This window comes from Telopea speciosissima, chromosome 2 (assembly GCF_018873765.1).
Source record: "Telopea speciosissima isolate NSW1024214 ecotype Mountain lineage chromosome 2, Tspe_v1, whole genome shotgun sequence".
Taxonomy (NCBI): domain Eukaryota; kingdom Viridiplantae; phylum Streptophyta; class Magnoliopsida; order Proteales; family Proteaceae; genus Telopea; species Telopea speciosissima.
The window spans coordinates 17,037,248-17,054,088 of NC_057917.1; the positions used below are offsets into that span (position 1 = coordinate 17,037,248).

At 38.0% G+C, this 16,841-nt stretch overlaps 2 protein-coding genes across 4 annotated transcripts; both read right to left on the reverse strand.

Annotated features, from left to right (window-relative positions):
• Positions 1 to 181: 181 nt before the first annotated feature.
• On the reverse strand, positions 182 to 1,336 carry LOC122650506 (probable LRR receptor-like serine/threonine-protein kinase At1g69990). The gene is made up of 3 exons (XM_043843915.1): positions 1,248 to 1,336; positions 1,006 to 1,165; positions 182 to 607 (listed from the first exon to the last, which is right to left on the reverse strand). The coding sequence occupies exons 1-3, from the start codon at positions 1,334 to 1,336 to the stop codon at positions 371 to 373; spliced, it is 486 nt and encodes a 161-aa protein (XP_043699850.1). The 3' UTR covers positions 182 to 370.
• An 8,560-nt stretch (positions 1,337 to 9,896) lies between these two features.
• LOC122652492 (laccase-4-like) lies at positions 9,897 to 15,226 on the reverse strand. 3 transcript variants are annotated; one of them, XM_043846248.1, is made up of 7 exons: positions 15,208 to 15,226; positions 15,045 to 15,140; positions 12,811 to 12,962; positions 12,459 to 12,703; positions 12,030 to 12,158; positions 10,441 to 11,379; positions 9,897 to 10,345 (listed from the first exon to the last, which is right to left on the reverse strand). In XM_043846248.1, exons 2-7 carry the CDS (start codon positions 15,132 to 15,134, stop codon positions 10,215 to 10,217), a joined length of 1,686 nt encoding a protein of 561 aa, XP_043702183.1. In that variant the 5' UTR covers positions 15,135 to 15,140; positions 15,208 to 15,226; the 3' UTR covers positions 9,897 to 10,214. The 3 variants fall into 3 exon arrangements, with proteins under 3 accessions (XP_043702183.1, XP_043702182.1, XP_043702181.1); XM_043846247.1 differs by having other exon boundaries at positions 10,441 to 11,376; positions 15,196 to 15,214; XM_043846246.1 differs by having other exon boundaries at positions 15,196 to 15,214.
• Positions 15,227 to 16,841: the final 1,615 nt, after the last annotated feature.

The window sequence follows — 16,841 nt, forward strand, 5'->3', positions numbered from 1 at the left end:
AAACTTAGTCCATATGGCAAAACCAGTTGCTTTAGTTTGAATGTCTTTTAACTAGTTGGCTACAATTATGTTCTTTCTAAAACAATAAATAAATAGTGTAGGAGAGAAAATATGATTTTTTTTTCTTCTTTTGGCAGTTGGGAGAAATGCCCCAACTAATTTTCATGAATAACAGAATTGTTATTGTACATTCTTGTTAAAAATTAAGTTCTAATGTACATCCACCCCAAATAGAAGCTAATGAGAACTGCTTTTAAACATCCTAAAAACAAAATGAAACCATAGCTAACTCCTCTAATTTGGCTTCCACAAGCATGGTTCAAATAAGACCAGAAACACTGAGAATTATTCATTTTCAGATTTGTCACATTCAAGTAAATAATTGGCTCCCCAGAGTAACTGTGGCATTACCCGCACCCATGACTCTGGTCAATGTCATCTCCTTTTCTAGAATTCGATCAAGCTCTGTTACAACCATTTCCTTTTTTAGTTTCTCTAAGCTCACGCACCAGGATGTCAACTTGATCAGATCCTTCATACCCTCCAAAGTGAAGTTGTCGGCCAGTCGACGGTCAACGAGATCGTTTGAACTAGCATGTGATTTAACCTTCACAATGTTGGAGATAAATTAGTAATGAAAACCAAAATCAGATTCCCCTTGGACAAGTTAGTGTTAGGGTGAAATGCAAAGCAGAAGGTACAGAAACAGGTCATACCCTCAGCTTGTGAAGACAAGCAATGGTCCCAATTATATAGAACTAGAGAAATTTAAACAAAAATTAAAAAGAACAAGTTAAAAAGGCTGAAGCTAGTACTACATGATGCATCTTAACCACTCACAACTCAAAGCAATGAATCGCTTGCGGATATGGACTGTGATGCACTTGCTATTTACTGTTATTGTAAACTTTCCTATCTCTATGTACAACCATCATTTTGGATGTTAAGTGCTTAAATGTTAGCTGCATTTTGCAAATAAAGTATGTACAGAGTATGCTTATTTACCCACTGCTCCAAGCTTTCACCATATCCCAGGTTAATTTGTGAAGCCTCCTGTCCAGTTATAAGCTCCAAAAGAAATATTCCAAAGCTGTATATATCACTCATTTCAGAGAATAATCTCGATTCTCCTATTCTGAACAAGTGCACCCATGTTTGATCAGAGAAAGATTAAAGAAGATCCAATCTGATTCTTCATAAAAAGGAACATGAGTGAAAGTAATGAATAAATGTTGCGAGCAATTGACCTTGATGATGGACCTGCTTCTTCAATCCTTTCAAGTAGTTTAGAAACCCCTGCATCTGCAACTTTAGCCATGAAGTTTTCATCAACCATGACATTAGCTGTTTTGAAGTTCTTGTGTATCACAGGAGGTTTTCATACAATGCAAATGATGGAGACCTGAAAATTCACATTTGGTGGGAATTTATGATATCTTCAGTTAATCTCCTTCTTGGCAAGGTTGAAAGAAGCCTCATTGGATTTTGTTGGTATATGTACCTTTAGCTGCCCCTAGAGCTATGGAAAGCCTTTGCTTGAACTCCAGTTGTGTATTTGATCCTTGCCCAATACCTGTTACAAAAAGGAATAAGCACTTATGTATCTCATGCATACTGACAGTCACAACCATTTCAAACAAATTGAGACTTACCATATAGATGATCACATACATTGCCGTTGTGTATATAGTCAAAAACTAACATTTGATAGTCATCTTCTTGGCAGTAACCAAGAAGGGTAACTAGGTTTCGATGCTGAATCTCCGATAGGTAGCATGCCTGTTTTACCGCATGATGGTGTCACATTCCATGCTAAATCATTTTGAGTTCTATGGTTCTTACAGTTTATCTTTCTTTAGATTTAACAAGCCTTATTTAATTAGGCAATTAAACTGAATCACCATTAAAGTCTTTTAAGAAGAATAAATCCAAATGACCACCAAGGCACAATGCCACTAAGGTCCATAGACCACCAAGGCGCAATGCCACCAAGGCCCGTCGGCCACCAAGGTCCGTAGACCACCAAGGCGTAATGCCACCAAGGCCCGTTGGCCACCAAAGTCCGTTGACCACCAAGGCACAATGCCACCAAGGTCCTTAGACCATCAAGCTCAACGCCACCAAGGTCCACAGACCACCAAGGCTCGAAACCACCAAGGTTCGACAACCAGCATGATGGGGATTTTAAAGGTTAATATCTTCTATGAATTTTGCTCCTGAGAAACTGTAATCAACCTGAACATCGTTTTCTTAACAGCTTTTGGTGCCTCTGAAGTCTCCGACCTTCACAAAACAATGAAAACATTGGAAAAGAAAATTTTGTTCTACGGACACTAGGACCTTGTTGGAGATTGACAAAGGACACGAGGAAAAGTAATCAGTGAAAACTGAAAACCACTCAACGGGAATTTGGAGAGCAAATATTCTGATGGATATCAGAATTGCTTGTCAGCCAGTATGGATGAGATGTTGATTGGGGTTTACAAGTCCTCTAATGGGTTTGTTTTATTTATGAATTATCCAGTACTTTCAGTTATTTAGTCAGCTCTGTTCATCAGCCAAACTGGACCATTCAGGGTCAAAAGGTTTTATCCTACACTTTTCAAAGGGCCGGGGGCCCGGGGCAGGGAACAGGAACCTTGTTTCTCATTTACCAGAAAAATAAACTTTCTCAGCATCAAATAACATGAAAAATACAGAACTCATTTATCAGAAAAGGGAAATACAATTTCTCAGCATCATAAAACATGAAATATACAGAACTAAAAAAAATGGTGTACATCTCCCATGAAATCTATTGTTTTTCAGAAAAAAAAAATTTATTAGAAATGATGCAAAAAGAATATTTTATTTCAGTTTGAGCATAAGTAAAGAGGAACTGTCATTCCAGTCCAATATCAAATGAAAGAAAATCACAATTAATCTATCATATACGAATGTGATTGTCCAAGATGTTAGCTCTCTTCTCCATAGTCGCATTCCTCCTCCAATTCTCAACTGCTCTTTCAACTATTGCCTTTGCCTTGTCTATCTCTTCAGCTGAAAACTTGTGTTCCACGATGCCCAAAGGCCCTGGCTGCAGTACCTTAATTACAGTCTCCATCTCTTGCTCCAGCTGCCTGTGAAACAACCAACAGTAGGTAAGCCAAGAGATACAACAAAACTTACAGGGATACAAACAACAGTAATCCATAAGAGGCGACTGGAGGAAAATAACCTACAACTTGAACTGATTCACACACCTAGCACATAAAAGACGAGCAATTAAAAGGAGACCAGTTCTGATATGTACGCTTAACTAAAACATCTACTCATCAACGTTCTTGCAGACACATGATACTTTGCTCCAGTGACCTCTTTCTGATCTTTTAAAAGTATCTTTATTCAAGGAAAGTTGTTATTTTTATGGCTGCCGGAGCCTTGAAATTGAAATTGGCCAGGGCCTTCTATGGCATCATTAATCAAGAGGGGGGCCCCCTTCTAAGGTTTCTAATGATGCATGTTCAGCGACCCTGATGAGTCCAATATAACTACAAATAAAAGGATACGGCCCATTTCTTCCCTCACTTCCCCCCCCCCCCCCCAAACAAAAGAAAACAAAAAAGAAAGGCAAAAGAAGTCCAGGGGGGGGAAAAAAAAAACCCAGGATAGAGTTCATTCTACAACAATTCTTCAAGTTCATCTGGCCATCTGGGTTCATTTGGGTTGAAATAACAAAACATGGATAAGGGTAAGGGAAGAATGTTGGTGGTAGCTTATCCACATCCAAGAGTTTTGTATTAAAATCAGTAAACAAAGGGAAGTATTCACAATTTTGAAGATAAAATCAAGCAATATTAACAGTTTAATCGAGTATCAAGTACTAGAGCGTAGTGACCCATAATAGTTCCTTCGACCTAGCATGAGCATCATTAACACTATAGAGTACATCTTTAACATCCCAGGTTTTGTAATAGCTAACTACTTCTGGGCTAGATTTATCATAAAAATCATACCTCGGTGTGGACTATCACCAAAATTATCAGTCATCAGTGAAAACAAGTAGGTAGAGTTTTGATATATCATAATAATCACAATATAATAACATCCCCGGAATTGACCTCCCAGATCCCTGCTTCCTCCTTCAACGACAAAGATCCAAAACAACAATACGAGGAGGAATCTAACTTTAGGTCATGTCATGAGTCAATCTTTAGCAGATTCAAGGTATTTCAAAGTAACGATACTAACAATTCAATAACTATCTACCAGCAACTGAACTTTTAAAGTGCAAAGGAAAAACAAGTAAATTTTATGGAATTCACACAACCCAAATCTCAAACGTGTATTATTCCTCCAGACAAAGAATTTCTAAAAAACATCCCGAATACCCTTAACCATAACAAACAGTTTCTAAACAGTTAACATAGAATTCCTTAGATCAAATGGGTAGGGCACAGTTGCTGAAGCTTTATCAATAATTTTTTGGAGAAAGGAATAGAGAGTACCTGAAGTAGCCGGAAAAAGGAACGAAGTTTCCAAGGAGGCGTGCGAATGACATGATATGGGCACTCCAGAGCCCGTAGAAGAAAAAATAAGATGATGCGAACAGTACGGAAATTTGAAAAAACAAAAACCCTTCACCCACTTGCCGCCCAAGGCAAACTGACTTGCATAGTAGAGAGAGAGAGAGAGACGTTTTGTGGGTGCTTCGCTTCCTTTCGCTTTAATTGTTGTGACAAGGTTTCAGTTACAGAGAAGCGGTTTTTCATGAGCAAAAACACTACAAATTATTTGACACCTTAGGTGGTGTCAATAAGAAAATACCTTTTGTTTATAAAGACATACAAAGTCTCAAAGTTTTTTACTGTGGGAATATTCTCAACAATCACCCCTTCATGTCTTGTCCCTATGTTGGGTGGAGTGGGGACTATCCCATGAGGGTATGATACATTAGAGGACAACATGGTAATTTTTAGTCTGGAGGAAAGAGATTGACACAAAGATGCTAATATACCATTTTTTTTTTTTTTTTTTTGTTATGAATCAAAGTGTAATCACACACCAATCCTAAAAGGTTAATCGACTTTTGGGATCATGGAATGGCGGATATACACAATACACACCACAACTGCTCGACTTTGATGATACTAAGCTAATATACTTTACTTTGGTAGCTCAAACAATCTTTTCTCATATATATAACGTGAAAAAAAAGAATGTTACTTGATCGCGTGGTCTCTGTGCCTAAAAACAAGAGCATGTAAAATTACCATCTAGTCTTCCTTAAAATTAAAAAAATATATCTTATCTATATTGATGCCTCTGTACACACTCTCAATAGCCTCCATGTTACCCACATATTATTCGTAGTAGGCCTAATGTTTTTATTGTCTCTGCATGGTAGCTTAAGCTTGTGGCTAATTAACCACAAAATTTGAAGAGGAGAGGTATGTAGATTGAGATTGAATGTTACTTACCACAAAATGAATAGTAGAGAGGTAGGTAACTCTTAATTGGAAGAATGAGTTGACTTTAGAGAGTTTAGTGATTGGGTATGTTTGTGAGTAGTGATTAGCCCTTTCCATTGTGGAAAGAAAGATGGTGGAACTGGTGCACTTGTAAAGATAATTTTGAATGATTGGGGGGGGGGGGAAGGAGGGAGAGAGAGAGAGAGAGGACCAGCATGAGAGTCAATGAGGGGACGTGCAAGAGCATCAACAAGGGGGGTTTTTCTAGACAATGTTCTTTTTCTCTAATACTAACAATGAGCAATGAAATATGGTGTAGTCCAGGTTGACAAGTCAAGGATGAATCTTCAATGGAGTTTGTTTGGCTCTACTGTGAATTATCGAGGATGAATCTACAATGGAGATCTAGAAACCCCATTTCCCAAGTATAATATAACTCTATAAATCTATTAATTTCTTTTGATCATTGAGTTAACTGAGAAGCCAGCATAAGCAATCAACAAAATTTTATGTTTAAACTTTGAAGTAAAAATATCCTTTTAAGACTATGTTTGGATACCAAGAAACAAAAAATAATTTGAAGAGAGAGATAAACACATAAATCAATCTATGCATTATTATGATTGTAGTCCTATTATATTTTGTCTTTTCTTGGTATCCCAACATAGCCTTAAAAAATTATATCTAGGAATACTTAGCTTGTTAATTGGAATTACTAGGCGTTGTTTTCATGTAGAGCTTCTTTTGTTTTGGTGTAACATTTTTCATATTGAAAACTTTTCTAATTTTTGTTTCCAAGACGTAAAGTATGATGTAAATTGTTCTTGTAAAGATTTTGAATAATTGTTTACCGTTTATTCTATACAAAAAATATTTAAAATAATTACATTAGATACCATTATAACAAATGTGATTAGGCTATAAGTAAAAAAAACCATGTATCCCCATGGGACTCACAAACACATAGGCCTTTACATTGTATATTCAAATTTGCTAATTCATATACATAATAACACACTTATTATTTATTAGTCAATTATAATTTCTACCTTTCTATGTAAACTTTTATTGAAGATTGTAATTATCAATTAGTAGGATTATAAAACACTCATAATCTCAAGGGCCATACCAATTTGAGTGGTCAATTAGATAAAGAAGCTCTAGTATGATTACAAACCCAATTTCTTAATCCACATTTACTATGGTACATTATCTAATAAATACCACATAAGGATGAAATTGTGCTTTTTTTCAATAAGATAACCCAAAAAGTAAAAAAGAGTCAAGCTAACCTTGGGTGACAAATTTACTATTTACCATTTACCACTAAAATTAGCTCCAAAATATATATCAACCCTGATACAACTGCACATTATCAACAATTGAGATCTATGGTCTCTCACATCATAGGTTAGAAGTGAATTGAAGATCACCTTCATCTCTAAAATTCTCTAATTTCAACTGCAGTATAAGACTCGTATAGGACATAAGTTACCCCTAACCCCTTAGCTATATGGATCTTTCGGCTATATTTGGCTGGTTATCGTCTGTTATTGAAGGGGGATAGACTGATATTTATGTAAGAAGAATCATTTTACATGATTCAAAATAGGTTTGTGATTGGACTTTATAACCAATCAAAATCTATTTATAATTCTATTTTATTTAGAGTAAAATAGGTTAAAAAATCGAATAAAAAATAGAAAATTTCTTTCGAATTGAATCCATTGGAGGGGAGGCAACTAAAAACTGAGTAAATGAACTCAAGGGGTAGTTCTGAGAGTGAGACATTGTATTGTGTCTATGTAGCAATTGAACAGAAGCGCTCTACTATGGCACAATTAGTTCAAATTTTTTCAAAAGAAAATGCTTTGTTTGGAACATTCCATTCTTGTAGCAGCCACCACTTCCGATCCTACTCAAATTTCCATATAGGCGCGAACCCCCTCCCCCCCCCCCCCTCTACCTTTTTCTCCTCGTTCCACAGAGAAAATTTAGGATCAGTGCCAATAGTTCATCACAGAAGAAAGAACCGTCTTTTCTATATACTTTATACTTTCTCGGTTCCATTGCTCTCCAACGGCCCAAAGATGGAAATTCGTTGTAATATTCTGAACCAGTCATGAACATCATAGAAAATATGATTAACACATTTATGGCTCCCACATAAATAACCTGACAAACAAAATTTGCCTCATTTTTTTTGGGGTTTTGGGGGGGGGGGGGGGGGTTCAAGGAATTTGCCTCAATTTCTATTCTTGTTCAGTTTCTCTGTTTATTATTTCATGTTTGGTTTGTTCTCTAGATAGTGAAAAAATGCCTCTAGCAACATTGGATGAGAAGATAAGACAGCTGATGCCCCACACTCCAACAACAACTAATCTTGTTTCTTGTCCAACACTACAAACTTTCCCAGTCTTACAGTTACAGTGAATGAATAAATAACCCAATTGTACAGGTCTCAGAGTATGGATGATGTGTCTATACAGTTCTGCGTTTGGCTTTCCTTGACACCTAACCCATCTGTATAATTTTCCTTGCAAATATATGGAGATAAAAGAATTGTAACATCTCACAGAAAGATTGTAATATATGTGTTCAAGTGTGTTCACACCATAGACAGCACATTTTATGTAACAGAACAATGACAATAATCATCCAATAATTCATATTTAACTACTGATTCAGAAGTTTTGAGAAACTACAATTTTGTAAAAAGTTTGTACACCATAAAAAACACTATCATTTCATTATCTCTACACCAAGTATAGAATCTGTGGGCACTTGCTTCCATGACTTATGCTGTATTTGCATGTTTACTAAACAACTCCCACTTTAGTAACATGCAAACACTTACTTTATCTCCAGTTTCCTGATTCAATTGTAGAAAGAAATAGATTATAAAGAGGGGATGATTAATGGAAGAAAAATAAATGAGGTAGGATTAGGGATGTAAATGAATAGTTGAAATCCGTTTCCGTATCCAAGTCCGTGTCCGTTTAGCACTATCCAAATCTATCCGAAAGCTAAACAGATATGAATACAGGTAGGCTATAGCTATCTGAAAAGCTATATTTGCATGTAAACGGATAAAATATCCGATCCGTATCCGTTTAGCACTATCCGAATCCTTCCGAAAGCTAATTGGATGCAGATGCGGATATAGCATTATCCGAGCCAAATCCGATCTGTTTACATCCCTAGGTAGGATCCCAAAATGAAGCCTTACAATTAGCATAAGTTACATCTAAAGTAACATTTTAGAATTACTTCTACTTGCCTCAGGTGGCATTACAGAAACTACTTCTAAGCTCTTGAAAGTATTGCTTCCAGACCCCAATAGAAGGGAAATGAAATTGAATCCTGATATACGAGCAACCGAAAAAAAAAACAAAAAAAGGCTTTTTGAGGAACTGCTTAAGCATTTTCAATTTCTGAAAAATATGCAAGCTATAAAGCAGAATACTAAATGCCTAAATTCTTATCCAAAACATCTTTCTAGTTCTGCCCTCAACTACTCATCCAATCAACTTAATCAAAAAAGAAATTGTATCTAAGGGTAAAATGGAAATTTCAAGCAATATATAATGGGTTGGGCTAAGTCGGGTTTGAATTGGTCGGTCCAATCAGACGCCTGACGGGCTAAGACCTTACACCAAGACCATCCGATTATTAAACGTGTTGGGCTTGGAGGTGTTTCCAACGGCCAAATTTTGATTTGAAATCCCCATCATCAACGAATTCTTCGCAGCAATGGCGTGATCAGCTTTAGACTTCAAATTGGAGAAGAAGAACCATGATCTTTGACAACGTTCATGGAACAATAGACAATTTCCTAACCTAATTCCACTGGATGAAGCCAGGTTTTGAGCAAGGTAGCCGGAGTTAAGTTACACTGATATCTAATTGACACATCTGCAATCTCGAGTAATCTAGAAAGATTAGGTACAAAGTGGTTTTGGTGATCGAATATCTATACAACTGAACCCCAAGATGAAAGCGAAGCCATTTCAATGGAAATTTTGTTATTGTATAATGGGGTTCGATCTAGTGTATGGGTGCTAGATTGGGCCAGCCTATTATTGGATAGGTTAAAGGGTTTGACTTAATGCGTTCTATTAGTTCTAAAGCTTTTAGTGTATCGATCAAGTACCTAACATTAACTCAGTAAATCGGTGATGAAACTTTATAGAACACAACCCCCCCCCCAATCAAGATCTTCTACGGCGCGCTTGCCCGTGGCGGCAAGAGCGGCGCACTGATAAGGTGATGTGCAATGTCCGCCTTACCCCTGCCCAAGCGGGGGTAAGGTGGTCATTGCACATTGCCTCATTTGTGCGCCACTCTCGCCATTACAGGCAGCGCGCCGTAGAAGATCAGGGTCCCCCCCTCCTCTTTACTTTCAAAGTCAGGACCAACTTTTCAATTCATACGCTAAGGCTCAATATCAAACATTTTAAGTAGTTCTAAAGATCCTTTGGAACTTTAATAGTAGGTGTGCTTACACAAAGACATCCAAATATACAATGGTGAAAAAAAAAAAAAAATTTGAAATTTATGGAAAAAAAAAAGTGTTGCTCTGTTTTTATTGAACTCTGCTTCATCACCTTCCCTTGTTATCTCCAAAAACAAACCCAAAACCCTCACCTATTTATTAAATTTTCTTGCCTTTTTCTATTTCCAGATCATTGTTGTTTGTTCTTCATTCCAAGTAAGAATCATGAGCTCAAAATTAAGTGAACATGGACAGCCTTCGGCTCAGCTTTAACAAGTTGGAAGATCACTTGGAGGTGGTATAAGCGATTCGTTCGGACCTTTACCATTGGCGACAACAAATGCCATTTTAAGTCCCCATGTAGTGTGCACTTCTAGATGACAATGCAAGAACCAAACACCTGCAAATACAGTATAAGAATGAATGCCATCAATGTTATTACTCTTTAATGAAAATTTTTATATCACAGATGAGAAATCTGAGTTTTTTTTTTACCTGGATTATCAGCTATGAATCTGATAGCAGTCCAACCACCTGATGGTACTCCAATTGTATTTCTCTCAACAGGATCAACGAGATTAAATTTTTTAGAATCATTTTTGGGATTGAAATTCCCAAGTCCTCTTCCAATTTGGAAGAAATTGAAGCCATGAAGATGAATAGGATGATTCTCTGGTGCTATAATCCCTGTATCTTGTAGTACAAGCTGAACAGTTGCATTGTAAGGCAATCTATAAAGTCTTGTACCATTCATGGTTGCCATGTTTGCAGGTGCAGTACCTGGTGGATTACCTGAGTAATTAAAAGTGATAGGTGGGTTTCCAGGGAAATCAGTAGTGAAGACTCCACTTTTATTGAAGTAATGTGCTTGAAGCAGAGCAAATGTTGGCATAACAAAGCTGACATTGTTAATGGCTGCTACTACTCTGCTTCCATTAACACAAGAGGGACATGGGTTAACACCCAAACCAACAGTGAAGAGAAGTTTATGATCCACCTTTAATGGTACCTTTGCTGGGTATTTTTTGGAGTTTAAGCTACGAAGAGAGTTAATGAAGTTATTGGCAACTGAGGTTGCATTCTGTGGGGGAGGGTTGGTAAGGGTGGTTTTGGAAGAAGATAGAGTGCCGGAATAGTGCACGGTGGCGGTTGCGGTCATGTTGTCGACGGCGATTGGTGAGTCCATGAAAGGAGAGGCGGTGATAAGATACTTGCCGGCTCGACGATCGGCGGTTAGAAGAACATTTGTGGTCTGGCCAGGGGTAATGAGTAGAGTGTCTATGGTGAAGGGTTTGGTGTAGGTAGCATCGACTTCGACCACCGTGAGATTATGGCCGGCGACTTTGAAGAAGAGCTCTTCGTTGAGTGCAGCGTTGATGATGCGTAGCATGTATTTCTTCCCACTCTCTACTTGTAGCTTCAACGATCCTCCTCCTGCCCCCGCTCATGATATATTCAAAATCAAGAATTTAGTGCCCAAAACAGAACTTGAAAAGGTTAGGGAGGGATATGTGTGTGCAGTTATTACTAATAGGCTAAATGTTCTCTGCTTGCGGCACAGAATAATAAGGGCTGATGTTCTCTGTGTCGCAGTGGAGGCAGGGGGGCATAGACATATGTGGTGGATATTTCTACCATTAGGGGGGGCATGATGGTCATTTCACTCACCCCTTTGTGTCTGAGCATAGCTTGCGCCCCTGGGGCATAGAGAACATTTGGCTTAATAATAATAAGAAGAAGAAGAAGAACCTTGAGAGGCAATGTGGCCCTTATGCCTGGATTTGGATCCTCTCTAGTGTCCTAGTGCTTTCTGTGTGCATCAGATGGTTGGGCGGGTGGCATGCACCCCAAGGATAACATCAAGTCATTGATGCACATTGGATGCGCTAGCTCACTGGAGAGGATCTGAATCTCTTACGCCTAGACACAAAGGAATGTAAAATAACCATCCCACTCCTCATGAAAGATGGAAATTCCACATCTATTGATGCTTTTGCAAATGTTTGCATTGGCCCCACACTGGCACAAGGGCCACACTGCCTTTCAGGAAACCCTTTTCCCTAATAATAATGTATAATAAATACCTTGTGAAGAGCAAGGAGATAGTGGCCCTGGGTGGCCATTGATTGTGTGTGCATCTGAGACATTCGGTGCCATACCGGCCTGCATGGCCTGATTGATCACTGCTTCGGTGTCTGATTTCCACCATTCACCTAAAATTACAAGAATCAAATCAAATTAAATCAGAATTGTCTAATTTACTTCCTTTCCATGCAGTCTATACTCTAAATGGTTCACATATCGCAAATTACTTTAGAAACTTCAGAGAAATTAACACAACCAGATGGACTAGACTGAACCGGACCCAGATCCGGTTACATAATTTGATAAAACCGGTTTTCAATCCTCTAATGCTTTGGTAAATCAAACCAACAGGTATGAGGAAACAACCAAGGAACCCGGTTACATGCAAATATGTCATAGAGAAGAAATGAAAGAAGTTGAGAGCTCACCTAGTATGACAACCATTTCCTTATCGGGTTTAGGGTATGGGTAAGGAACACCTCGCTTCGGCAAGATGACCAGGCCGCCGTGGACCGTTGCCCTTAGCCAAAGGATGTGTGCATGCCACAGAAGTGTGCCTCTTTGGCCTGTGATGGTGAAGTTGTAGGTATAACTTTGCCCCGGCTGGATAGGGCACTGTGTGATGTATGCCGGTCCATCGGCCCAACCCGTCCGAAGCTGTCGGACCCCATGCCTGCCAAAATTAAAGGCAATTATTTAATTACGGTAATATAAAAATGATAGCATAGGATTTTAATAGAATGATTTGGGGCAAAATGGTCATTTCATAGGTTTTCTCACCAGTGAATTGTAATGTTGTACTTGACGTGGTTGACGACCTTGATGAGCACGTTATCGTCTTCCCTCGCGTACAGGTTTGGCCCTGGGAAACGCCCGTTAACGGTAACAATAGGCTTTGTTGAACAAAGCCTAGTAGTGTTCTTCATCACCACCTGCGTAAAATAGCCAAAATCCACAGCCTAAGCATTTTTCGCACGCCATTAATTTTCTTGTTATTTGTTTTTGTCCTTTTTATAATTTATTTATGTATTTATTTTTTGGGAGAAAGAACTCGTCGTCCCTGCGTCCAGACATGGGTGCGCATAATGACGATCACATCCTTTGTAAAAATGGAAATGAACAAGAGTACGATAGTCATTTCACACACTCCTATGTCTAACACGGGGTTACTACGCGACCGGGTAGGCGGCGTTCTCTTCCCCTTATTTTTGTTTTGGGAAAAAGTTCTTTGTCCGAGAGTGTGGCCTACGCTAGTACTCCCATGAGTCTATCTCTCTTCACCCCCATGTGAAAAGACACCTCTGCCCCCTTGTTTTAAGGAGGAGAGAGATAGACACATAGAAGTGCAGGTGTAGGTCACACTCCCGTACAGAAAACTGCTTCCCTTTTATTTTTTAACTACCAACCAAGTTGTTAGTGGCTGTTGGGTGCCCCCAACCAAGCAGGCAAGCCTTCTTGTTTTTTTTGTTTTTGTCCTTATACATCACATATCCTGTACTTTCATATGCATTTTCCTATATATAAATTTTGAACCTACCATCTTGATCATTAATGATGAAAAGACAAACTAAGCTTCATGATAGCTTCAATCACAAGTAATAGAAAATATGCACTTAAGTGTAGGGGGAGAGTTTCCCACACTACTGATGTAGGAGGAATCTCTCACGTCACACCAATGGTAAAGCATGAAACGGGATTATTGGTAGAAGAACCACAATACTAAGGAGAAGAGATAAAACAAGGGATAGGTACACCGTTTGTATGTATTAAGCTAACGGATGACATCAATAGGAGTATGTGAAGGGGCATTATAGAAAAGGGTAGGAGAATCATTTCAAAGGGGGAACAGAGAGAGAAACGCAATGGATTCTAACTTATGATACACCAGCAGTGTGCCCAACATTTTTTCATAAAATAAATAAAAAACCTCTGAGATGATATACCATAGACGTACAGACAACATGAGTCTCTTTTTCCCTGTATTAAGATATATATACAAGTTTTAAAGGCAAATCGTTGTCAAATTAATGAAAATTCTCATCACGATCAAATATATATAAATAATTTAGAAAAAGGGATTCATGCAAGGGAGATTCCTCCCCATCAATGATTTATAAGATTGGGTTGGTTTTGGTATTCGCCGGGGGGGGGGGGGGGGGGAGGGGCTTGGTTTGTCCCCATTCAATGGTTTGTGCATGATCATGCACCATGTAGGGCCGTGTCAATAATTTATGCTAAAAATTTCTACACAAATAATATGCGAATAAATTTTTTAGCATAGACACTATGTCCAAAAAGCTTGAGTAGTAGTTCTAAGAAATAATGTAAGATGAGAAAAATAAGTTGTTGGTGTGTGAATCACTTCCCATATTTTCTACCAAAAAACGAAAAAAGAATCGCTTCCCATACTCCTGGTGTTGGAGGAAAACCCTCTCCTATAGTTTTTATAGAAAAATGTTTTTTGTCCAAGAACGTAGCCTATACTAGCGCTTCCCTGTGTGTATATTTCTCTTCCTTTCTCAGGAAATTACCACTCTGCTCCCCATCAAATGATTTCTCCCTGGGATAGTCCTCATGGACATGGATGTTTCCTATCGACATAGGCTACGCTTCCAGACAGGAAGCACTCTCTTACTACTCTATTATAACATGTTGGGTCATGCACTTGAATTACCACTATGGAGAATTTTGTATCTATCCAATAACAGGTTTAAGTGTTTTTAGGGAGAAAGAACGCTACCTAGTCATGCGCTAGGCATGGTGACACATAACCGCCTTGTGGCGTCTGAAAATGACCACCTTGTCTCCATATAAAGGCGGAAATTCCAAGTACCTTAAGGTGGTTATGTATCTAGGCATGGTCGCAACTACACTATTACACAATATTAATGTTCCCATGCATTCACTATCTTCTTCATCTCATCAATTCTAATAAGCTACAAGTTAGAACAAACATATATATGCTGTGATATTGTGCAGAAGTGAAGACATTCCCCTGCTTCTTTCATACTTACATTGAACTTGTAATGCCGAACCCTACCCTCAACAATGGCAGCAGGAAACAAGAAAGCCACCAACAGCAAGACACGAACCCATGCTTCCATCTCTCTACTACTTTTACTCTCTTTCTCTTCTCTGATATATCTCTTCTTTGCTTTCCTGTATCTCTCTCTGTCTCTCTCTCTGTCTCTCTTCTTTTGGTGTAGTCACGAATGAATGACTGGCCAGCGCAAGCTTATAAAGGGATAGGGTTTTCGCTACAATGTCGTTTTTGTTAGTTAGGTGAGTGAGAGATCCTTCAGTAACAAGATTTGTTGTACAAAGAAGTAGGAATTTGATCATCGCCGCCTGGCTTGTTTTCTTGCATATTACATAAAGTAGAGTTCGAATTTCTTCTTTTAAATATAATACCTTTAAGGTAAACCATTAATCTCTTCTTCTCATCTTCAAATTTCAATTCATTAATTAGACCCCCCCTTATTCTATATCTCGGACTATATGTGGAATGCTTAATTATTACATGTACCTAGAATAGCATAAAGAGGAGCCATTCATTCGGAGTCTCTAATAATTTAATTCTTCATGTTCTTCTATTTTATTTTTAATTCAAATTTTTTTTTTGAAATCTTTCCTTTTCAAGAAAACGAACCAAACAACTTCTCTATGAAAATCACCATTTTTTGACCCCCCATGGGTTTGCTCGGCTGGTTTAGGATGACATGCTTCGGTTACGCGGTCCCAGGTTTGAGTTCCCACGAATGATGCATTACACGGGGTGGGGTAAAGGTGTAAATCGATCCAGAACTGGGTATTCAATCTGGTTTTAGTTCAGTTCCAAGTAGTAGCAGTGGGATCCCAATCCGGACCAAGTTTGAGAACGATTCTAGAATTGGATAATCTAATGCACAATAGTTTCTATGGCTCCAGTAAACTAGAGACCACCCTACACGTTAGTGGAGAAATGAATATTCATGATGGAATATCATCTCCAAAGCACATTTTTTGTTGAACAACCCTTGTTTTGTCAAATCATCAGCCAACTCATTTGCAACTCTCGGTTTCCATTGAAACTAAAACTGTAATTTTATAGTAGTAGACTTGAAGTTCGTAGAATCATATTTGTAGGGTTAATTTAATGCTTAAGCCTTAAGATAGTTAAAAACTAAAAGATAAAACTATTAGGATTTTAACGAGGTAGGTAATTCGGTTCAGATTCGGTTAGATTCGTCGGTTTAATGGTTAGATTCGGAACCGAACCAAACCAAACCAAACCGAATAATAAACATATATTTCAGATCTAAGGCTTAACAAAATTATATTTGGTTGATCCAGATCGGTTCAGGTTATTCAATCCGGATCCGGATTTTATTTTTGGTTCTGGTTCCACATTGACACCCTTAGGGTGGCGAAGGATTTGTGTAATCGGGGTTTTCCCTTGGGCCTGAACTATAAATCCAGGTAGATTCAAGGGTTTTCTCGTTAGCCCAAAAAATAATAATAATAACCAAACATGGCTTGCTTCCTCCTACATCCACAGACAAACATTTAAGTCCCAAACTACAATAATTATTAGACCTAAAGAGACAACTTCATTGAGATTACAAATCTATACTATATAACTTGGAATAAGAAAATCCAAAGAAATGGTATTCATCCATGTTTAGGACAATCAAATAGCCCATGGTCCCAAAATCTACTAAAGTTGATGAATCTATCTCAGATATCATATTCTACCCTGTATATAAAATTTAGAATTATCTTATATAAAATTTTAAATTCATATTCCTATTTTTATATATTTATATAACTAT